The 25,265-nt window shown below is 37.5% G+C and overlaps 1 protein-coding gene across 3 annotated transcripts in view; it reads right to left on the reverse strand.

Moving 5' to 3' along the window:
* Nucleotides 1-25,265, reverse strand: part of MTUS1 (microtubule associated scaffold protein 1) — a 130,760-nt gene that overhangs the window by 67,008 nt on the left and 38,487 nt on the right. The window contains exons 3-5 of one of the 3 annotated variants that reach the window (XM_058192595.1): nt 24,934-25,114; nt 5,955-6,125; nt 960-1,091 (exon numbers count right to left, since the gene is read on the reverse strand). In XM_058192595.1, coding sequence (XP_058048578.1) covers nt 960-1,091; nt 5,955-6,125; nt 24,934-25,114 — 484 coding nt within the window. The remainder of the gene's footprint in view (nt 1-959; nt 1,092-5,954; nt 6,126-24,933; nt 25,115-25,265) is intronic. The other 2 variants (XM_058192596.1, XM_058192597.1) reach the window with 2 other exon arrangements.

The following is a 25,265-nucleotide window of genomic DNA, read 5'->3' on the forward strand; positions in this document are numbered from 1 at the left end:
CAATCTGTTATCTTCCAAATGGTTATCCAAGCTCTATTCTTCAAATCCTACGACTGCAGAATGAAGGTTAGGAGAAGATCCAAATTAGCAGCAGATCCTTCTCAGGATACTTCAATCTTCTAACAGAGATCAAGCCAATGTCCTTCTTTAAATAGAAACACTGGATGCAGTTTCTGATCTTTTCTTTTACTGTTGATTTCTGCATCAAGATATGGAAAAATTGTGGATTCTGTAGTTCTATTCCCCTGCTCAATCTATGTAGGCAAAGTAACGGCCAATTGTCATCCAAACAGGCCCAAGTCTCCTTTTTTATGCTGATAAATTTGTAGCTAAATGTATTTATATTCTGTTCTTCAAGATTCCAATCTACGTAAAGCAGTCAAGTTATTCAGCTACCATAGTGACAGTATCTGTAACAGATGATTAACCAAGGAGATAAAGAAAAGGCAAAGCATTTCACAGGTTTTTTTTAAAAAAACCCTTTCAAATAGGACAGGGGTCTCCAACCTTGGCAACTTTAAGCCTGGAGGACTTCAACCCCCAGAACTCCCCAGCCAGCTTAAAGTTGTCAAGGTTGGAGACCCCTGAAATAAGAAGTTATCTTCAGGGAGTTTTATTAGTTAGTTTTATTAGTTAATCTCCAACCGTTTTCAGGTTATCAAGATAACCAATACCTGGACAAGAAAAATCATTACAATCTACTTTTTGGTTTAAGGATTATAAGGCCTTTCTGTCTACTAAAACAATTTAATAGCTCTAAAGTGTTACTTCCAGCTTAAAAAAAGATAAGCACTTTGACTGCAAACTTAAGTGTTGGTTTTCAATCAATATCAGCTTTTTAATAGAAACTCTTTTTTTAATCAGTGTTGTGGATATGAAAACAACAGGAATCAATTCTCACTAATGGCAATTACTATTGACCAATCACTGCTTCATATATCCTTGCTGAGATCAAATACCTTTTGGTGTACTTTTCAGTGAAAGGAGTCGTGGCCTGGGCACTGGCTTTAGAGAGATGGATCCAGCGGTACCATTCTGACATGCAGATTTGGGAGCCCATTCTGCGTTCTTGATAATAGTAGCACTTGTAGCTATTGGGGCAAAAAAACCCATAAACTGCAAGTTTATTAATTACCACATTTTGAGAATATTTAAAATATTCTGTAGCAATTACACAGCTACAATATTTTTGCAGGTACCCTAGAAGATGTGATATATAACAACGACTACAAAAAGGCTTAGTGACCTTAAAGAGTAACAGACTTTACATCATAAGTTTTTTATGCATCAAAGTCCATATCATCAGCTAAATGAAGTTTTATCCTCAATCAGCATTTGAATAGGTAGATACTTTTTAAAAAGTAAATTGACACATTGGAAATCCACATTAAACGATACCCACAAGGAAGACAGCCCTAGCATTAAGAAGCACAATCTGAAGTGCCCTCAATATGGTAACGTACGGCTTTTCTGCTCCCTGCTATCTAACTCCATAGAAGCACTTGATTCCCTTAATCATCCTGATGGTCACCAATAGGAAAGAGGGTGAACATGCTGAAATTAAGCAGGATGGTGTACCAAGCAGAAGAATGTTATAACTGGGTTATATTTACTCTAAATCTGCACCATATAACAATTATTTTCCAGCTTTGGTTTTTACCTAGAAGAGTTTGGGGCCTGGCTAACTCAACATGAATCTTTGAACCACTGAACCGGTGAACCACTGTAATCAGCAAGAGATCCTTCTTACAAATATTCTCTTACTCATGTCCATTGGTGGGACACACAAAAGAAATTAGAGAATACATTCCTTGGCAGGTGTGCTTTTTCTCCCATCCTTCTACTTTTATGAGAAAAAGTTAAAACTATTCTTTGAAGACAGGCCTTATTTTTTTGTTTGAATTAATCAGAATCTTATAAAAGCAGCTAAAATTGCTATTAACTGATTAATTGTCATTGGATAACAAGGCAAGATAAAAATCAAATCCAGTATCACTTAAATCAGTGAGAAAAAAATTGCTCTTTCAAATAAAGCAATACTGTTGTGTTGCTTGTTACTGAGAGCAATAGTGACAGTTTGGTGTAGTGGTTAAGGCCTCAGACTAGAAACTGGAAGACTGTAAATTCTAGTCCACTTTAGGCACAAAGCCAGTTTATTGATCTTGGGCCAGTCACTCTAGAAAAGAGGCAATGACAAACCACTTTTGAAAAACCTTGCCAAGAAAAAGGTAGGAATTAGTCCAGGCAATGAGGAGTCAAAGCAAAATAATAATAACAACAACAACAACAACAACAACAACTACTACTACTACTACTACTACTACTACTACTACTACTACTACTGTGGGATTTCCGAATAAAGACTGATAAAGTTTTGGAACACAATACCCCGGATATCACAATTGTGGAAAAGAAAGAAAAAAGTGTGGATAGTCGACATTGATATACCTGGTGACAGCAGAATTGATGAGAAACAACTTGAAAAAGTCACCAGATATCAAGATTTGAGAATCGAATTACGGAGACTCTGGCATAAGGTGGTTCCAGTGGTACTTGGCACACTGGGAGCTGTGCCTAAAGATCTAGGCAAGCACTTAAAAGCAACTGGCGCTGACAAGATCACCATTGGTCAGCTGCAGAAGGCCACCTTACTGGGATCTGCTCGCATAATTCGCCAATACATCACGCAGTCCTAAATGCTTGGGAAGTGATCTATCTCGTTTGCTATGTATACTGTCATTTTGTGTAAATAATAATAATAATAATAATAATAATAATAATAATAATAATAATAATAATAATAATAATAATAATAATAGAAAAACTAACTTGAAAGTATGCATGGTCTAATGGTTAATGGTTATGTTCTAGTCCAGAGGTCTCCAACCTTGGCAACTTTAAGACTTGTGAACTTCAACTCCCGAATTCTGACAGTTGAAGTCCACAAGTCTTAAAGTCGCCAAAGTTGGAGACCCCTGTTTCTAAGTTCAAGCTTAGTTATAGAAGTCATGGACTTGTCACGTTGTTGCCAGAGTTAAGACTTATTCAACAACAACAACAAAAAGAATAATATTTTGGATTTTGATGTGAAATATACTATCTAATTAATAACATAGATTGCTATCTTTTTTATTTGTCTGAAAGATGCTCTTTTCTTCTCGTTGTTCAGGTAATGAAGTAAATATATTCATTTTTCCTATTCAATACCTGTCTTATTAACTAGAATGAAAAGAGTCATCTGTTCCTGAAATTGGCCAAGTGTTTCTGACAAATACCTTCACAATCTGAAGGATTAATGCTTCCTCTATTACTAATATTACAAGGGAAACTTATTTATTTAGAAGCTTTATGGACAATGAAGTTTGTTGAAAAGTTCGCTTAGCTGCATGAACTATAACTCCCAAGATCACAAAAATATTGTAACCCGTTATTTAATAGTTTAAACAACTGCAGGTAATTTAAAGTTTGTAATTATTATTTTATCATTTCAATCACAACTGCCATATTCAGAATTCATGTTACATGGCTATTCCTGTGAAAGGAGAAATCACACTTTGAATACTCAACATTCTGAAATATGCAAAAGGCAAAAGGGACTTTTCTTTTTTCTTTTCATCCTTTGCTCCAGACTGTTCCACTATGATTTTCTTTAGACTTGCACTTCTGAGGAACCATTCAAACTATAGACAATGGCAGCTGTTAAACAGCCTCAGTTTAAATGCTGCAGTTATAAGCCAAAACAATTGATTAATGTTGCGGGTTCTGGAGAAGAAGATAACAGTCTCATATAAAAACATGCTCACCAACATTACAGGACCCACACAATTTATAAGCAAATGACACAAAGCACAGAGCCTATATTAAATGAAGAACTGCTGCTCTGGGATTGTCTTTTTTTTTTTTTTAAAGAGCACATCTGCAATCATGCAAAATTATACATTAGGTTTTAATTTATAACTATCTTACTGAAGATGCTTAAACCTTGACAGGAAGGAATTCCTGTCAATTTATTTAACTCCGAAGTGTATTGAGCAAAGCCATGCACATGCTGACAAGGGAGAGGGTGAGAGCAGAGGTTTTTTTGGGGGGAGGGGAGAATATACTTATAAAAACCGGGTATATAAGATCATCAGGAACACAAAAGTCAACAGCTGGAAATGAATTTGGCTAATGTGTTTTCCAGATTTTCTTAAAGAGTGCAGAATATGCATCAAGCATGCATTATTTCATGAGAAATTAAACCCATTCCTCCCTCTCTTCTCCATCACGATTTCTTTCAAGAAAGACAGAATGGAAAAGCATTTCATTCGATACATTCACTTCATTTACAAAAGCAAGACATGCTGCCTCTTTTTTCTATCCACAGATGGAAGTATAGGGATATAGATATAAAAGGACGGTCACCTACTTCTTCTGCCAGAAAATGTGGCTAACAAAGGAATGATACAAAAGCTGTACGATCCCACTACTAGCAAGGTCAGTAAGGTAACATCGTAGTGGCTTCCTGAGTCTGCCGGTGGTGTGAGGGTAGAATTGATGAAAATATGAGGAGAGAAGTCGGTTTCTGTGCAACTGCGATGTCCTCCTGGTACATTCATTTAAAATGATCAAAGCAAGCTCAGCGTCTGAAAGACTGCAGCCATGTTCACCCTCGCGTATTCCCCACGCTTGCTCTTAGTGAATTACAATCGAGAGTGGGCGGGGGTGGGTGGGAGGCAGAGAGAATAGTAAGCTTCAAGGCAGGAAACAAGAGCAGCTTAATCCAACTAGCAAATCAGACTTAAGAAAAGGTCATCCGTTGTTGGATCTTTAAACTGGAACTGGAAACCATGACATTTCTTTGTTAAAAAGCAAAACGCTTTCCTTTGTTAGCAGCAAGGATAGAATTGCACAGACTGTTTACAACCTCCTTAGGTGATTCAGGCACTGAAGTAAACAGACCAATCAGTGGGCAGGCAAGGCAGCCAACATGGCTGTCAATTCAGGGCCAATCTGTGGTTAGGAGAAAGGCATGCTGCAAAACTTAAATAGCAGGGCTGTTCTTTTAAAAAAGCATTGGATAAAGGAGGGGGAGGAGGGATAGCAGTTCAAAACTGCAAGGGAAGCAAAAAGACATCATTACAGATGCTATAGTATTGCTTGCCTCCCTAACTCATACATTTTAGCCCAGGATCGCTCTTCCTTATATGGCAGGTTTGATTTTCTTTAATATGACATATCACCCTTGCCATTGGCAAATCTGTACATTGCTTCATTTACTCATTTCAAAGCAGTAATAAAAAACCCCAATAACTTTCATTAGAAAGTTGTGCAACATTAATTCCTTCTGGGTATCAGCCAGGCATTCTAAGCATTCATCAATACTTGTGAACAATAGTCTTTTAGGAAGTCTACAAAATGAGAAGGAAAAATTTGATCTACATTATTTGGGCCAAATAAAAGCAGGGCTGTCAAATTCAATTTCATTGAGGGCCACATCAGGGTTGTGTTTGACCTCAGGGGGCCAGGCTGGGTGTGGCCAGAGTGGGCATGGCCAACTTGACGTCACTCATGTCGGGGGTACCTGTGGTGGCCTGAGTGCTCTGCAAGTGAAAACAGGCTCCTGAGCTCAGTTTTCAGCTGTGATGGCCTCCTGCAACCCTCTGCCAGTGAAAACGGAAAACACCTGCAGCCCTCCCAAGCTCTGTTTTCACTGGCAGAGGCAGCGCAGGAGAGTCCTTTGCTGTTTCCAGGGAAGTCCTGTGGGCCAGATCTAAGCACCCAGTGGGCTGGATCTGGCCCCTGGGTCTTGAGTTTGACAACCCAAGTCTAAAGCTATTGGATGCTGTTGCAACATAGGTGTTTGAACGTTTGAGATTACCATTGACCATCTTTTGCTGAGGAAAAAAGCAGTTATACTGAACCATGATGGGATTTATTCAGTTGTTAAACAATAATCTCCAAAATTGACTTACAATTATTGCTGTAAGTGCTTTGGTCGCTCTGAGTGCTGCTGACTGAAGAGATGCTAGAGGTTCTCTGAAGTCCTGATCCTCTAATAGGCACCTTTGAACTGACGCCAGAACTAGCTGAAGATCCTGATAAGGCCTTTGTGGTAGTAAGCCTTCCCCTGAGAATTCCTACTCCTGCCAGCATAAAGAGAGATGTCAGCAATAATGCTGCTTCTTAGATAAAGCAACAGTACTTTCAACAATATTCAGGTAACTCTGAGGACACAGATAAACCTCCAAGTGCTTCAACTACCCTCTAAAAGGATGCAAATGACCAGCTGTCTGCAAGGAATATAAATCCTTCCATTCCCCACTATCCTATCAGAGCTGAAGAAGCTTCTTGGATGAGAAGTGAAACATCTTCAAAGAAAAAAACAAGGAAGTCCAGTTGCCTTCTGAAAAAAGCACCTTTGGGACAGCCATGACCAGGATGACTGAGAATCTACAGACTAATTCAATCATTTAAAAAAATGCTCTAACTTTATTTTCTCCTGCCAAGTAATACTACATTAGGACCTCTAAGAAGCAAATTACAGCAAAGGCCTTTGCACTTTAGCACAGCTAACACACATTTTTTCTTTGTTTGCATTAGGATAATAACTTCTTAAGGATATTCAATATAGCAGGCAAAATCAGCAAAATTTACATTAAAGACTGTGATGTCTAAATTCCTTTTGTCATCTAAGACTTCCTACCATGAATTCTGCAGAACCTCAGAATATAGATTTATCTTTTATTTACAGGTAAAACTCGAAAAATTAGAATATCTTGCAAAAGTTCATTTATTTCAGTAATGCAACTTAAAAGGTGAAACTAATATATGAGATAGACTCGTTACATGCAAAGCAAGATAGTTCAAACCTTGATTTGTCATAATTTTGATAATTAAGGCTGACAGCTCATGGAAAGCCTAAATTCACAATCTCAGAAAATTAGAATATTGTGAAAAGGTTCAATATTCTAGGCTCAAAGTATAATATAATATAACAACCGAGTTGGAAGGGACCTTGGGGGCCTTCTAGTCCAACCCCCTGCCCAGGCAGGAAACCCTACACCATCTCAGTCAGATGGTTATCCAACATTTTCTTAAAAATTTCCAGTGTTGGAGCATTCACAATTTCTGCAGGCAAGTCGTTCCACTTATTAATTGTTCTAACCATCAGGAAATTTCTCCTTAGTTCTAAGTTGCTTCTTTCCTTGATCAGTTTCCACCCATTGCTTCTTGTTCTACCCTCAGGTGCCTTGGAGAACAGCCCGACTCCCTCTTCTTTGGGGCAACCCCTGAGATATTGGAACACTGCTATCATGTCTCCCCTAGTCCTTCTTTTTATTAAACTAGACATACCCAGTTCCTGCAAATATTCTTCATATTTTTTAGCCTCCAGTCCCCTAATCATCTTTGTTGCTCTTCTCTGCACTCTTTCTAGAGTCTCAACATCTTTTTTACATCGTGGCGACCAAAACTGGATGCAATATTCCAAGTGTGGCCTTACCAAGGCATTATAAAGTGGCACTAACACTTCACATGATCTTGATTCTATCCCTCTGTTTATGCAGCCCAGAACTGTGTTGGCTTTTTTAGCAGCTGCTGCACACTGCTGGTTCATATCTAAATTGTTATCCACTAGGACTCCAAGATCCCTCTCACAGGTACTATTGAGCAAGGTACCACATATATGGTTCCTGTGCATTTTGGGTTTTTTTACCTAAATGTAGAACCTTACTTTTTTCACTGTTGAATTTCATTTTGTTAGATAGCGCCCAATTTTCTTTTTTCTTTTTTTTATTCAAAAAGTTTTACAGAAAAATTTTTTCCCCCTTTCCCCCCAACCCCCCTCCCTTCACTAATACCCTCCCCCCTCCCCCCTGGCTTCCCGGAACAAGCACAAGGTATAGTTAAAAATAAACAAACATATGCTAAGAAAATTTTCTCCCAAAACTATTATACCAATTTTCCTTCTCTAGCTCTGACTTCCTCCTAACATAACCAAAATCCTTCAAAAAAAATAAAAAATAAAAATAAAAATTAAGAATTAACAATAGTAAAATATATAAATCAATAGAACAAATTAATCCTAAAGTATTTAAAACCAACTAAAGCATAAAAATCCAATCCAATTCAAAAAATATGTCCCTTATAACTTCTATAACCATATAATTTTTCCCCCATGTCTTTCTTACATAAGATCTTTTGAAAATATTCTATTTAAAATTTAGTGCAACACCTTATAAAATTTCAATACAGAAAATTACAATATCTATTCAACTTTAGTCCTTCCTCATCAAAATCCAGTATAGATCCAAATATCTAGTCTTTTATGATAGATATAAAGCATATAATCAACCCATTTCTTCCAGATTCCTCACAAATTGTCTTTCCGGGACACTAATATTTTGTCTATTAATATTTTAAAAACCTTGTTTCAAGAATAATACTTTTGTCTCTTGCCATTTTTTGGTGCATTAATCTCTGTCTTTCCTTCGTTACTCCTTTTAAAAGTCAATCACAATATTTCCTAGTAATTCCTTATGTCCAAGAATCCAAAATTACTGCAGATATTCCATCAGTCCAAAAGAGAACTCTTGGGAAACATTAAGCTTGTGAGTCTTTTCATTTGAGGGACAATCTCCTGTAGCACAAATTCAGGCAGTTCATCCAAACTATTTAAAGAAAACTTCTTTACATCACCTTGTTTCTTCACGATCAAATCTTCATATTTATCCACTTTTATTTGTATCTCCTGCATTCCATTTTCCGAATGATTGCACTGGTTAATTTGCTCCAAGCTCTCATCCAAAACGTCCCCATTTTTTATCAATTCGTATTTTTGAATAATTAAATACATACTTTCTGTGTAGTCCTGTATAAAGTCACAAATCCATTCTTCTGAAAGAACCTCCATGACAAAGTTCCTGCTGAGAATCCCCTTGTAAAGTACTTAAACAACGTAATATAATCCAACAGTCCACAGTCAAACACAATAAGATAAAATCTCCATTCAGTTTCGATTCAACAGCAAAGCTCCCTTTGATGTATCGCTCTGCTTTCAGTTTCTCTAAAACGAAACTGAAGGGGGGGCGGAAATTTCTCTTTTTTTTTAAAAAAAAAGGTAGAAGTCAGAAAATCAAAAATACTTGCAAACCAATAATTGTTCACTCACGCTTGTTCCGCCTGCTTTTAGTAACCACAAAAAGAAATCAATTGCTAGCAGAAGTGGACACCTTCCTCTTTTCCTGCTTTTTCAGGAGCGCAGTGAATACTGGAGGTTGGGGGAGAGGTTCAAGGGGATTCGACCTTTCAGGACTTTGCATTACAAAAACAAAGCCCCTAGGGGAATCTACCACAATTCCACCCCCTTGCTCTTTCTCTCTCTTTCAACCAGAAAGAGAAATTAAGCCGGGATCAGTTGTTATGTCCGGCTTTTACCATATTCAATGCGGAGTGCCATAAATTAGCACCCAGCGAGAAAGGTGGCGCCACCCAGAAGCCAGATAGCGCCCAATTTTCAAGTCTGTCAAGATCTTTCTGTAACTTGAGCCTATCTTCTGGAGTGTTGGCTATTCCTGCCAGCTTGGTGTCATCTGCAAATTTGATGAGTTCCCCATCTATCCCCTTATCCAAGTCATTGATGAAGATGCTGAAGAGTACTGGGCCTAAAACAGAGCCTTGGGGTACTCCACTGCATACTTCCCTCCATGTGGATGTAGTTCCGTTGAGGACTACACGTTGAGTGCGGTTGGGTCAGCCAGTTATGAATCCATCTGGTGGTGGTGCTGTCTAACCCACATTTTTCTACTTTATCTAGTAGTAGGTTATAGTCTACTTTATCAAATGCTTTACTGAAGTCCAAGTAAATTATATCGACAGGATTCCTCTGGTCTACTAATTCTGTCATTTTGTCAAAGAATGCAGTAAGATTAGTCTGGCATGATCTGTTTTTGACAAACCCATGTTGGCTTTTGATTATTACTTTGTTTGCTTCTAGGTGTTCGGTGATTCGTCGCTTGATTATCTTTTCCAGAATCTTCCCCGGTATTGAGGTCAGGCTGATAGGTCTGTAGTTTCCTGGATCTGTTTTTTTTCCTTTTTTGAAGATGGGAACTACATCAGCTCTTTTCCAGTCCTCTGGCAGCTCCCCTGTGCTCCAGGATCTTTGAAAGATATAGTTCAGTGGTTCTGAGATCACGTCTGCCAGTTCCTTCAGAACCTTGGGGTGTAATCCATCCGGTCCTGGTGATTTGAACTCATCTAGGGTAGACAGGTGTTCACTTACCATTTTCTTCCCTTAGAGTGTCCCACTCTAATCAGCTAATTAAGCCATAACACCTGCAAAGGGTTCCTGAGCCTTTAAATGGTCTCACAGTCTGGTTCAGTAGGAATCATAACCATGGAAAAGACTGCTGACCTCACAGTTGCACAGAAAACCATCATTGACACCCTCCATAGGGAGGGAAAGCCTCAAAAGGTAATTGTAAAAATACTTGGATGTTCCCAAAGTGCTGTATCAAAGCACATTAATGGAAAGTTACGTGGAAGGGAAAAGTGTGGAAGAAAAAGGTGCATAAGCAGCAGGGATGACTGCAGCCTGGAGAGGACTGTCAGGAAAAGGCCATTCAAAAGTGTTGGGGACTTTCACAAGGAGTGGACTGAGGCTGGAGTCAGTGCATCAAGAGCCACCACACACAGACGGATCCTGGACATGGACTTCAAATGTCGTATTCCTCTTGTCAAGCCACTCCTGAACAACAAACAACATCTGAAGCATCTTACCTGGGCTAAAGAAAAAAAGAACTGATCTGTTGCTCAGTGGTCCAAAGTCCTCTTTTCTGATAAGAGCAACTTTTGCATCTCATTTGGAAACCAAGGACCCAGAGTCTGGAGGAAGAATGAAGAGGCACACACTGCAAGATGCTTGAAGTCCAGTGTGAAGTTTCCACAGTCTGTGTTGATTTGGGGAGCCATGTCATCTACTGGTATTGGTCCATTGTGCTTCATTAAGTCCAGGATCAATTCAGCCATCTACCAGGAGATTTTGGAGCACTTCATGCTTCCTTCCGCAGATGAGCTTTATGGGATGCTGATTTCATTTTCCAGCAGGACTTGGCACCTGCCCACACTGCCAAAAGTACCAAAACCTGGTTCAATACCCATGGGATTACTGTGCCAGCAAACTCGCCTGACCTGAACCCCATACAAAATCTATGGGGCATTGCCAAGAGAAAGATGAGAGACATGAGACCGAACAATGTAGAAGAGCTGAAGGCCGCTATTGAAGCATCCTGGTCTTCCATAACACCTCAGCAGTGCCACAGGCTGAGAGCATTCGTGCCATGCTGCATTGAGGCAGTAATTGATGCAAAAGAGGCCCAAACCAAGTACTGAGTACATATGCATTCTTATACTTTTCAGTGGTCCGATATTGTTCTATGTACAATCCTTGTTTTATTGATTTCATGTAATATTCTAATTTTCTAAGATTGTGAATTTGGAGTTTTCAAATTCATTTGATGCCATAATCATCAAAATTATGACAAATCAAGGCTTGAACTATCTCGCTTTGCATGTAATGAGTCTATCTCATATATTAGTTTCACCTTTAAATTACATTACTGAAATAAATGAACTTTTGCACGATATTCTAATTTTTCAAGTTTCACCTGTATATGTTGCTACATGGACAATAATATTATTCATTTCATGGCTATTTAGTAAGCCAAGCTACTTGATCTGATGATTCCACCAATGATCCTAAACATAACTCTTTTTCATCTCAATCATTATAGCCAACAATGAAGAAGAATGCTATAAGCTACAGTTCTGCATCTGGATTCCACGCACCTGTTTTCCCCCCAGTGTTGTTTTCAATGAAATACAAATGTACTTTACAAAGGCTGTCAAAGACTTCAAAACGAGGTGGATTACAGCCATAGTCCTCTTATATGGTCAAGAGCTATGCTGGCTGGGGGTTATGAGAGACATATCTGAACAGATTTGAAAGACATCTTTTTCAGGAAGAATGGTCTATTCCATTTGTTATATAAATTAAACTCAGTAGAGTATTAACTTTTATACAACCGCCTTTGCTGAAGGTAAGATGTTCAGGAATGCTTTCTTCTTTCACTAAGCAGCAGCAACAGTTAGACATTGCTAATTGCAGACATTCATCTATTTCCATGAGTCAAGTATCAGAAGGAATTATACCATTCCTTGACTGAACATTTCCAGTAAATATCAGCTACCTGAAGAAAGGCCTCTGGTGGCTCAGACTGCTAAGACAGTCTGTTATTAACACAGCTGCTTGCAATTACTGCAGGTTCAAGTCCCACCAGGCCCAAGGTTGACTCAGCCTTCCATCCTTTATAAGGTAGGTAAAATGAGGACCCAGATTGTTGGGGGCAATAAATTGACTTTGTATATAATATACAAATGGATGAAGACTATTGCTTAACATAGTGTAAGCCGCCCTGAGTCTTCAGAGAAGGGTGGGATATAAATGCAAAAAAAAAAAAAAAATTAAGCCAGCCACTAAAGAGCTCATCTGAAAGAGAGTATTTAACATCTCAAACTTATGTGATCAGCTACTACAAAAGTGGAAAATATTGTACTGCTATTACTCTCTTCAACACCAGGTGGTATTATAAGATAGTTACTTGGAAGGCAACTTGGAAATGTTTTGCTCTTTTACTTATAACCTACTTCCACTAGTTAATGTATTAGTTCCTTAAAGATCTATGTAGGCATTTACATTTTTCCCATTCTCAACTCAAAGTTTCTCTAAATAAATTGGCATCAATTTAGTGAAGAATAAGCCAGTTGTCTGAATAATTAGTAAAAAAAAATGCAGATAGGCTTCCTCGTTAAAAGCAGACCACATGGTCATTATTTATTTTACTTATTTTAAAGCATGTTTATCTCAACAGTCAATCCAACAAACTCCCAGATTTATTATGCCCAGCCTCAACTATGCACTGACTGTATTTTATTAGTTTGCACTTTTATTGATGTACTATGTCCAGGGTCACAAACTGTAAGTGGGGCAGTCTAACAAATTCTTTAAATAAATAAAATTTAACAAAATTTCCTATCAAGGTTATATTCTAAAATACACAAAATCATGAAAAGGACTGGAAGAAAAAGGATAGGGGAAAAATGATGACATTGTTGATTTGGTTGCCCAGATAGATAGAAATATACATATATAGACTACAACATTGCACTCAGGTGTTCACAACACTTTTTCATGTCTTCATGGGTCTCATTTTTTGCACAGCTGGTTCATTCCCTTTCTTACTTCTTGGTCTGTTCTTGAGAACCAAGTACGTCTGCTTCCCCTTTTACCCATTTAGGGTAAAAAGATTCCTTATTATTCCTTTTAGTGAGGTTAAGGAATCTTACATTGAAAAATAAAACATCACATGGAGAAGTTTGGCTTTCCCAGTGTACATTTCTTTTCAAAAAATTCTTATCTTGCCTAGAAACCAAAAGTATTTAAATAAGCAAGCAGGTAAATTCAACAAGGTAAAAAGTTACCTATTGTAAATGAGTGTGAGGGCATTTGGCAAAAAGTATTTAAAAAAAAGAATTTGCACAATTTATTACTTTAAAAAAATATACTTTTTTTTCAATTTAAGTACAGGTAGTCCTTGACTTAGAATCACAATTGGGACCAGAATCAAGGTGAGTCACAGCTGATTTTTTGACTTTTGCCATGGTATTTAATATGCAGTTGTTAAGTGAATCTGGCTTCCCTCATTGACTTTTCTTGTTGGAAGTCGGTTGCAAAGGTCACAAATAGCGATCACATGACCCAGGATGTTGCAGGCTTTGTAAATACATGTTGGTTGCCAAGTGGCCGAATTGTGATCATGTGACCGTGGGAATATTGCTTGAGTCATAAGTCCAAGGACTAGTTTAAGTCAGTTTTTTTCAGAGCTGTTATAACTTCAAACAGTCACTAAATGAATAGTCGTAAATCGAGGGCTACTTCCATCCTTCACAGAATTTCTTTACATTCATTTATCAATTTCCTGGCAATTTAACATATATTGCAATTACATAGAGCTCAGTAGAAATCTGAAGAATGAATTTTCAATGTTGTACATTAGAAAATAACCACCATTTTATTTAAAGTTCCAAGAAATTTTGCAGAAACAATAATGATGTGGGTAACACCTACTTAAGAACAAAGTATTAAATATAAATATTTTAGATTACAAAAGGCCATACATTGCCAATAGCAGCCATGAGCCATCAAAGTAATCCTCCAGATACAACAGGAAAAGAAGCATAACTGAAGGCAGTTTAGTTTCAGAATGCTAGAACTACATAAGGGACTACACTTATTACATGAATGTCATTGCACCAAAGGCCTGGCCTATCCTCTCACATACGGTCACAGATCTAATATGGCTTGTCTTTTTGATTAATAATGATTGAAAAAACATAAGTATAATATAAACAGGCATACAGTGAAAACTATAAAAAAGAACACCCTTATCCTGACAAAGGGTACAGAGGTTAACAAATCTGAGATTTTCTCCAGGCAGAGAGGATGGGATCTGATGCTTCTATGCTGTGGTGAAGAGGTTTCCCTGAAAACGGTGAGAAGCTTATTATCTCATTCCACTAAATTCCAGCAAAAAAAAAGAAGCAAACAAGCAGCATCATGGCTTTAAAAATGTCTTTGAACATCAGCATAGCCTTAGAACTACTCTTTCATTCTCCCTATGCTTTAAAAATCAATGTGACATCAGAAAGGATTTTATTTTTTCAAGCATGCTCTTATAGAAGCAAAGTGTATATTTGCCAGAGAAAACCTGGTAACGGCATTTATGGAATCTGGATTCTACAGCACAGATTAAGATAGATTCTCTACAGACCTGAATGCTTTCTTAAAGTGTCTTGATGAGCAGAAATGATCTCTAAAAAAAATATAGCATTTAATTATTAGCCTGGATCAGATGCTGAGAAGTTTGTTGTTTTCTCCTTTTTATTATATTGTTATAAATTTTACTACATTGTATTGGATTGTTTTAATACAATGAGCCTTATGCAATATTAATTGAAAAACTATTGACATTGTTATTGAGATAACTTAGTATGTAGGAAATAGAAAAAGGCAAAAATATTCCATCAATATTAATTATAATTTAGGATGTCAATATTACAATCAGAAAACTGATCTGATGTTCCATCCAGAGTTGAGTATAACATTAAAAATAAAACTACACTGAAGACTGCGTAAAAGTATTTATTATATAATAAAGGTTACATTTTTCAGCTGATTATTGTGTTAAGGATTCCATTGTGTTGAATCTATTTGTCTGTCCATCCATCCACACACACACACACACACACACACACATTAATAAAAGGAATAAATAGATAAAGCAAACGTATCAAGGATTAAAATTCCAAGAAAAAGAAAAGAGGGAAGAAGAAAAAGAACTATTGGGCTTCTAACTTTCTCTCTTTGTATACATCTTCTAATGGAAATCTATTTTGAATCATTAAAATTGAAAAGTTTACAATAATCTCACTTAGGAACACTTAGATGTATTCCTAATATGAATTGTATTGGGACCATTAGATACGTGCATGATATTTCACATTAAATTCTCTGTCCCTTCTATTTCAGACTTAGTTGTGCCTTTAAGAGCAGGTTTTATATTACCATAAATTGCATAGGGTTGTTTTGTTTCTTCTTCTCATACACTTTGGCAGACTACAATCCTATTTCTAGGATCTCGTTAAGCCTCAATTTACACAGCCCCTGCCTGCTACACTTCACCTGCAACTTGATACAAACTTGATCTTATTTCTGGTCTGCAAGCCTGTGACAGAATACTCTATGTATCTCCTTGCTGGTAGGATATGCACAGCAGGATGTTGACTTGCAAGGCAATCTCTAGATTAGAAATCCCAAAATGCATAGAATAGCATGAACAGATTTGACCTATTAGACATAACATGCTTAAGCTGACTAATTCTGTTCTTACACTGAGCAAAGAATGTGTAATGCTGCATTAATTATTATGGACGAGAACCCAGTTTATACTTTAAAAAAAAAGCAACTCTCAGTTGATCCCATCAACAAAAAGTGTTAGAACTCAGTATCAATACCTGACAATGACTCTTCATGTCAATGTCTCATCTCTGGGGTTTGATCAGACATGGCTTAATCTCATGAAATGGAATTGATGAACAAATCCAAGGAGGTGAAAGTATACATTAAATTATGAATTAAAAGTTATGTGATAAAATTTGAATTGATGCTACCTAGGCTATTGTAGGTGTAGATGGAACAGCTTGGTGACAGTTATATGATATGAAAATGATGACAAAGGAACAAGTAGAAATGAATTTGTGGGAAAATTCAACAATATTCTGGACTAATGCAATCTAATGTAAATGAAAAAAAGAAAGAGAAATATTTGGTAAGCTGCCAGGAATAGATAAATGGAGAAAAGAGAAGAGAAATAGCAACTGGGCTAGTCAGAGCCTCAAGAACAATTGAGAATTACAACTGCTTGGGGAACATCTGCTTAAGAAATCATTTTTATTAACTACATAGTTTAAGCATAAGTATATTCATATGTAAAGATAGAAAAGTAATAAATAAAAACATGATTTTTATGATGAAAGAATTAGTGAAGAAAACAGTGATGAGAGAATCTGAATATATTGGTATCAGGAGTGAATCTTTGGCAATGAATGGAGATAGAACAAAGGAAGGATAAGAAAAAAGTTAAAACAGAAATGACTGCAGTAAGCAAAATTAGTAATCCTGTAAGAGAGAGTATTAGAAGATAAACTTACTATTTCAAGAAATGGAATGGCAATTGGATACAATATAAGCAGATGTGTCTGCAGGGTATGGTTAACAAAAAGTCAAGATGACAGCCATGACTGTGTCAGCAAATCTCTGCCCCATTTTTACATGCATTGAAGTAAGAAAGAGAATATAGAAGTGAAATAAATATAGTGAAAATAATTACAATATAGAATGCAATAAAAGTATGCCAAATTACACCAAATGGGATGTAAGAAAATGATGCATTGTGTAATGGTGAAAAAATACAGGTAGTCCTTGGCTGTCTCAGGCAGGGAAGTTATGTTGCAGTTAAAGAATTCCAACTGGTGGAGTTGGACTAGGAAGAGAACCTTCTCTGCCATTGCCCCTGCCCTATGGAATATTCTTCCCCTGAAGGTAAGAGAGGTCCCCATTCTTTCTGAAAAGGAGTTACGACATGGTTATGTCATCTCACGTAGGACCTTGTCTCATGTAGGACCTTGGAGTACTCATCTCAAATGATCTAAGAGTCAGAGCTCACTGCAACAACCTTTCCAAAAAAAGCATTAAGAGTTGTTAACTTAACCTTGCGAAGCTTCTTCTCTGGTAATATTGAACTGCAAACTAGGGTATACAAAACCTTTGCTAGACTAATTCTCGAATACAGCTCATCTGCCTGGAACCTGCACTGTATATCAGACATTAATTGTCGTGTCCCACTCCTCCGCTGACGGCCGGGTCAGGGAAATCCGAATCAGGTGTGCCTCTGCAGCTCTGCCAAAGTCCTAGCAAAGTCCTCAGGGCAGGCAGGAGACCAGAAAGTGACTTCAGCAAGATATGTTTAGACTTTGCCTGACTCAGAGAATGCCAGAAAGCAGATCCTTTATATAGGCCATGGGGTGTGGCTCCATGACTCAGCACTTATCCAGGCCTGCCCCTCCCTTCCTTCTGTTGCCTCCGCCTATCAAGTCTTCTGACGCGAGGGTCACTCCAATCGGCAGCTGTTGGTAATTGACCTTCCTCAGGCTCACATGCTGTGGAGGAGGGGGAGGGGTCTAGTTGCTCCGTTTGCCTGGGCATGGAGCCAGAGCTGGGGGCTGGAGATACTTGCTCTTCTTCAGCCTGCCTGGGCATGGAGCCAGGGCTGGGGCCGGGAGATGCCCCCTCCTCAGCATGGAGCCAGGGCTGGGGCCGGGAGGACATTCTTCAGTGTTCGGAAGCAGATAAGCAGACCCCGGCTGCGGTGAGAGCGGGCAAGACACAACATTAATACAATTGAGTGAGTCCAGAGATATTTCACAAGAAGAGTACTCCACTCCTCAACAGAATACCTTATGCCACCAAGGCTTGAAATTTTGGGATTAGACAATTTAGAATTATGCCGCCTTCGGTCTGACCTAAGCATAGTACACAAAATTATCTGCTACAATGTCCTACCTGTCAATGACTACTTCAGCTTACACCGCAATAATACACAAGCACATAATAGATACAAACTTAAGGTAAACCACTCCAAACTCGATTGCAGGAAATACGACTTCAGCAAGAGTAGTGAATGCCTGGAATGCACTACCTGACTCTGTGATTACTTCCCCAAACCCCCATAACTTTAACCTTAGACTGTCTACTGTTGACCTCATCCCATTCGTAAGAGGTCTGTAAGGGGGCATGCATAAGCACACCAAAGTGCCTACCGTCCCTGTCCTAATGTCCCCATTTATTCATATCCTTATCCTGTTCCCATCAATAGAGCACACAACTGTGGGCTTAGTCTCCTAAAAAACCTGCCTTCATCTTTTAAATAATTCTAACCTTTTGCTGCCTCTTAACTTTATTTTTTTAAACTTTTATATATATATACTGTTTTATATTTTAATATTTTATTGTATACCCCCAGAATCCCTTTCTGAGAAAAATATACACAGTATGGAAATGTGAAAAAAATGTTAAAATGTGGGTGCAGTTTATTTATAGAGTGGCTGTTCAACTAGCTTAATATGTGTGTGAAGACTAAACTTATGCCTGACAATTGGAAGAATGTTGTTATTGTTCACTTAATCCAAAAGGAAAGGGAATTAGATTGAATACAAAAGCTACAAAGGAATTAGCTTGTATTCCTGGGAAAAATTGTACTTGAAATGGTGTGAAAAATTACAATGAACAAAATCTGTGTCATTCAATATGGCTGATATGCTGGGCCGAGGGCATGTAGATGACATTTTTGCTTTTTGTCAGCTCCCAGAAAAACACATGTACAAGGGAAACTTTACTATATATATATATATATTTGTTGATTTAGATAAAGTGCTTCAAACGCTCTACCATCATCCCAGTGCCGAAGAAGCCCACCATCAAGGAACTGAATGACTACAGACCAGTTGCTTTAACATCTGTAGTCATGAAAACCTTTGAAAGGCTAGTGCTTTCCTACCTGAAATCCATCACGGATCCGCTGTTAGACCCCTTGCAATTTGCATACCGAGCAAATAGATCAACAGATGATGCTGTTAATATGGCTCTGCACTACATCCTACAACATCTTGAGTCTCCAAAGACCTATGCAAGGGTCCTTTTTGTAGACTTTAGTTCAGCATTCAATACCATCATTCCAGACATTCTTCTAACTAAGCTAAACCAGCTACAGGTACCGGAACAGACTTGTAAGTGGATCACAAGCTTCCTAACAAACAGGAAGCAGCAGGTGAAGCTAAGCAAGATCACATCAAATACCTGTACAATTAGCACAGGGCCCCCCCAAGGCTGTGTGCTCTCCCCACTTCTCTTCTCTCTGTATACCAATGACTGCATCTCCAATGATCCATCTGTTAAGCTACTGAAGTTCGCAGATGACACAACAGTGATTGGTCTCATTCGAGACAATGACGAATCCGCATATAGACGAGAGGTCGAACGACTAGCCTTGTGGTGCAACCAAAACAATCTGGAACTGAACACACTCAAAACCGTAGAAATGGTGGTAGACTTTAGGAAAAACCCTTCCATACTTCCACTTCTCACAATACTTGACAACACAGTATCAACAGTAGAAACCTTCAAATTTCTGGGTTCTATCATATCGCAAGATCTCAAATGGACAGCTAACATCAAAAACATCATTAAAAAAGGACAACAAAGAATGTTCTTTCTGTGCCAACTCAGTAAGCTCAAACTGCCCAAGGAGCTGCTGATCCAATTCTACAGAGGAATTATTGAGTCTGTCATTTGCACCTCTATAACTGTCTGGTTCGGTTCTGCAACCCAACAAGAAAAACACAGACTTCAGAGGATAATTAGAACTGCAGAAAAAATAATTGCTACCAACTTGCCTTCCATTGAGGACCTGTATACTGCACGAGTCAAAAAGAGGGCTGTGAAAATATTTACAGACCCCTCACATCCTGGACATAAACTGTTTCAACTCCTACCCTCAAAACGACGCTATAGAGCACTGCACACCAGAACAACTAGACACAAGAACAGTTTTTCCCCGAAGGCCATCACTCTGCTAAACAAATAATTCCCTCAACACTGTCAGACTATTTACTGAATCTGCACTACTATTAATCGTTTCATAGTTCCCATCGCCAATCTCTTTCCACTTATGACTGTATGACTATAACTTGTTGCTGGCAATCCTTATGATTTATATTGATATATTGATCATCAATTGTATTGTAAATGTTGTACCTTGATGAACGCATCTTTTCTTTTATGTACACTGAGAGCATATGCACCAAGACAAATTCCTTGTGTGTCCAATCACACTTGGCCAATAAAAAATTCTATTCTATTCTATATAACAAACTGAATTGTGTGATGCAGAAAAGAACCTCTTTTCTCACCACTGAATTTCATTTTGTTAGATAGGATCCAAGTGTTCAAGTTGGCTGAGATCCTTCTGTATCTTAAGCTTATTTTCTGGAGTATTGGTTATTCCTGCCAGCTTGGTGTCGTCTGCAAATTTGATGAGTTCTCTTTCTATCCTCTAGTTTAAATCATTGATGAAGATATTGAAGAGTACTGGGCCTGTTAACCTGTTAAGTGTTAAGAATACTGGGCCTAGCTATTTCTCAGAAAAGAGAAAAAATGCATAAACCACATGCTTCTGTACACTTCTGTACAAGTTCCTCTCAAAGAAATGAGTTTTGAAAAACAGGAGGCAATATATAAAACATTATAAGAAGGACGTTTTCCAGTATAGAAAGTTGGAAAAATATAGCATGTAGGATAAACTTAAACTAGCCATACTTTTTTTTCTTTTCCTTAATTTATGTCTTAATTTTATTTCCTTACTACTTCATAACCTTTCTGTGCTGTGCACAAGACGTGCTTTTAGGGAGTGTTAAGCAGCTTGGTTATAAAAGATTACTAAATCTATAAATGCTTAACACTTTTTGTTGGACTACTAAAGCATATTAATATGGATATAACTTATTTTGAACAGAAAAATCAACCCTAGGGAAAGGTTGAAGGCAAGGATTCATTCTGATTGAAATTGTGTCTCCCCAGGGACAGACAGACTTTGGATTAAAAAGAAAAAAACAACAACTAAAGGAACATGTCATGTCTAGCTTTAAGCAGCAACATGAGCCAAACTCTTTAGCTATTATGAAGTTGGGTGGGTGGGGGGAGATGCCTGTGCTATTATCAAATGCCAGTGGATAAGTTTAGATTTAATTCTTCTCAGTTTATTCTATAAATAATGAATCATAACTAAAAACCAGATTTTCTGTCAGCAATTCAGAACATGATAACCGCACACCATGTATGCACTAGATAATAATTTCAAAACAAATGATAATTCAGAATGCAAACAGCCAACTTGCTAGTGGAGAGTAGCCAGACTCTTAGCTAACACTCTAACCAGATCTCTCAGCGGTGAACTGTTTAGATATCTGCCATAATATAAAGGCTAGCTTGAAGTAGACATGCAAGCTTGGTTTCAGCCATTCTTTAACAACAAGCAGTCTGCACAGTATCTGCAACAATTTTTCCATGCCAATTTTTAGCTATGGATGGAATGCATCGTATTGGCTCACATTGCCTCATGCCTCTTAGTTTGAAGCCTGCGGCTCTTTAACAGTTAGCAAGCTGTATCTGAGCACTGCTGTGAGGGAAAAGAAATATTTGTTTAGCCCACATGCCTCAAATTATACTAAAAACATAAAGCCAATGAATACAAAGCTGAACAACTGAGACCTCAGACTTTCATCCACTCTTCTATTAGTATTAAAAGGAGAAACAGGTAATCCTCGACATACAACAGTTCTTTAGTGACCGTTCAAAGTTACACCCACACAGAAAAAAGTGACTTATGACCGTTTTTCAGTTACGACCATTACAGCATCCCCATGGTCTTGTAATCAAAATTCAGAGGCTTGGCAACTGGTTCATATTTATGACTGTTGCTATGTCCCAAGTAATGTGGTCATCTTTTGTGACAAGCAAAGTCAATGGGGAAGCCAGATTCACTTAATCGGGTTACTAACTTATCAGTTGCAGTGTTTCACTTAACAGCTGAGGTAAGAAAGGTCGTAAAATGGGATAAAACTTAACCTATATCTCACTTAACAACAGAAATTTGGGCTCAATTACAATCGTAAATTGAGGACTGCCTTTATTTAGAGTCCTTGGCTGAACTTTGTATCAAAGGGATCTATAGCTGTGAATGGCTCTCTCTCTTTTCCAAGAATTATCATATTTACTAAAAACAAGTTTTCTATTAAGCCTTGGCCAACCAGATGCTTTCTGCTATCTACCAATCCCAGATCTTTTTCTCCCCGAATGCCTAAGGAGTGCAGCAGGCTACGGAAAAATGTTCTGACTTATCTTTGCTGCTAAATGAAGGCATTTGCTTAATTTTATGATAGTCCATTTATTTTTGATATATCTAAAATTATGGAGAAAACCTTTTGTCTTAATAATATTAAGACAAATCATAGTAATATCAGAGTTGTTTAAATCTCCTTCATCCATTAATACAATTCAAAGATTTTTCTCTCGATGTAAGCAATGTCTTAGAGCGCAGCCACTATTACAATAAAAATGTTTGCCTGTGGCTATAGAAACTGGCTTTGAAATTGGAAATAATACAATCATCCCTTATCTGTAGATAAGATAAAAAGTCCTTAATAAGATAGATTTAGAAAGCATCCATAGAGATGAACTTGCACAATCAGCTGCCTCTGAAAATGCCTACTGCTTACACTGTATTCCAAAGTGAGACTCTGTAGCTCTCAAAAGGGTCAAACATGACTACACAAATTGAAAGTGAGTGTCTAGCAAAATCGACAAGGTTAAGGGAGAAATTTATATAATAGCTATTATCAGCTTGAAATACCATGATGCATATAGCATTTTCTCAAGTAAAAGCCAAAGTTTAAAAGTTAACCCAAAGTTAACCCAGTTCAAACTCTGAATTCATTACTGCAAACGCCACAGAACAAAACATGATTCATATTACACCTATTTTTAAGATCACTAAATTTCTTTCTTCTTCTTAAAAAGAGGTAATATAAAATTAGATGGAGCACATAAATTGTGGTTTTTAAATACAGTAGTGTGTAAAAAACTAAGGTTACAGTTGACTTTTTCCCCACTTTCTATGCTTACCTCCCACTAAGACATTTTTATGAATAGAATTAAATTGTCTACTTAAAGATTTTACACCAAAGCTCAGGGTAGGAAAACAAACAGAGACAGCATGTCTGAACATGAAAGAGAAGCACATAGAGAGGCACATTGTTTTGGACTGCTTCCCATTTTACAGAGGGTGGGAAAGCCAGACAAATTAAAACAGGTTTTTCTAGATAACAAGTCATTAGCATGCTTTTAAAATGATGACATGTTTTCAAAGTTATGCTTTTCATGTCCAGGCCAACCATCTAGTTAATAATGGTTAGAAAACTATTGAGGAAAAAATAGAAATATTGTGAACTAATACAGAACTCTTATATTGAGATATTCAGAATTTTAATTTGTACAGAACATACCAAGACTCTAATCACTGACTCTACTTGAAAGATGCAATGGCTCAAAGTACTGAAGAATTACTTTGTGTGCTTTCAATTTGGGCATATCTTATATGGTAGTCTTCCCATGAGATTGTCCTGGCTCAGACTTCAAACACCCACCAAAATTATGAAGTACCATCTTGATATGCTGGGGTAGTCATATCTGCAGGGAAGCCAGCTTCAGACTATTTTCTCAATAGAGATCGTCAGCTGAAACTTACCATTACTTCTCAGCTAGATCTCATCCCCTATTGATCAATGTTTGTTGCTATTATCAAATGAGGAAAAACACACAGAAATATTTAATATATGTGATAATCAAAACAGTTGACATCAACCTTCCCTACTAGGTTACTTTCAGAGAAATTTAGAATTACAGATCTCCAAATTCTATTGATCATGATAATTGAGAGTTGCTGGTTTACCCTGCCCCCACAAAAAAAGTTCCAAATAACCTAATATAACTTTAGTAAAGGTCTAGCTTAATCTCTAGTCTTAAATAAAGAAGCTTTATTTCCCACTGCCAGCCTTTCAATAACATTTATTTGTATTATTTGGAGAGGATTTAATTTAATCCCTTTCTCAGGTAGCATGGATATATCAGAACATCAGCAACTTGGCTCTACAAGGGAACAGTTCTATTGCTCCTAAAGTAATCAATTATAACAATGCAACTGTGATTTTTTAGACGGAGAGTTAAAACTCTCAACCTCAATTTATTCTAAGAGTAAAAGCAAGACGAATCAACTACAAATAACTGACAATAATGCCAGGGCTTTGGTCTAGAGTGCTTGCATGGTTTCCCACCCCCTATTCTCTGATCTAATCTGGAATCATATCCCGGTTGAAACAACACAATAAACTCAACTGTAACAGGATATGTCAGCTTATGGCTTATTCTAACAATGATTAAAAATATCTTGGCTTAGTACAATGTCATATTATAGAATTTATACCCAAACATTTCAGACTACACCCAATTGCAATTAGATCGTTGACTTAGGATACAGTGTTTAGGAAAAACACTGACAATTCAATTAATTTTTAGTGAATATATTTTTCAAACTTATATTAATTGAAACACTAGGTTGTCATACATTCTGTACAAGAATGATAATAGACAAAAATGTTTCTCACCAGAGTTTGATGATAAACTGTGTCTTTGAGGAGATGAAAGTTTGGTCACATGAGTATTTTTATTCTCAGTTCCTCTCCTAGAAGGGAATGCAATTTTAGATGGCGGTACATTCCTTACAGGACCAGGACTGCCTTTAGGAAAACCTTGTCCTTGTTTGGTGTCTGTTTTAGACAAAGAAACCTGCATGATTTAATACCATATGGAAAAAACAAAGAGATGGGGAGAATAAATGTAGAAACATGTATATTCTTACTCTCATAATGCAGAGCACAAAGTAACTACTGCTAATGAAGCATCATTCAGTTGATTATACGTGCTAGTAAGGTCTGCC

Source organism: Ahaetulla prasina, chromosome 8 (genome assembly GCF_028640845.1).
Source record: "Ahaetulla prasina isolate Xishuangbanna chromosome 8, ASM2864084v1, whole genome shotgun sequence".
In the NCBI taxonomy this organism is placed as follows: Eukaryota; Metazoa; Chordata; class Lepidosauria; order Squamata; family Colubridae; genus Ahaetulla; species Ahaetulla prasina.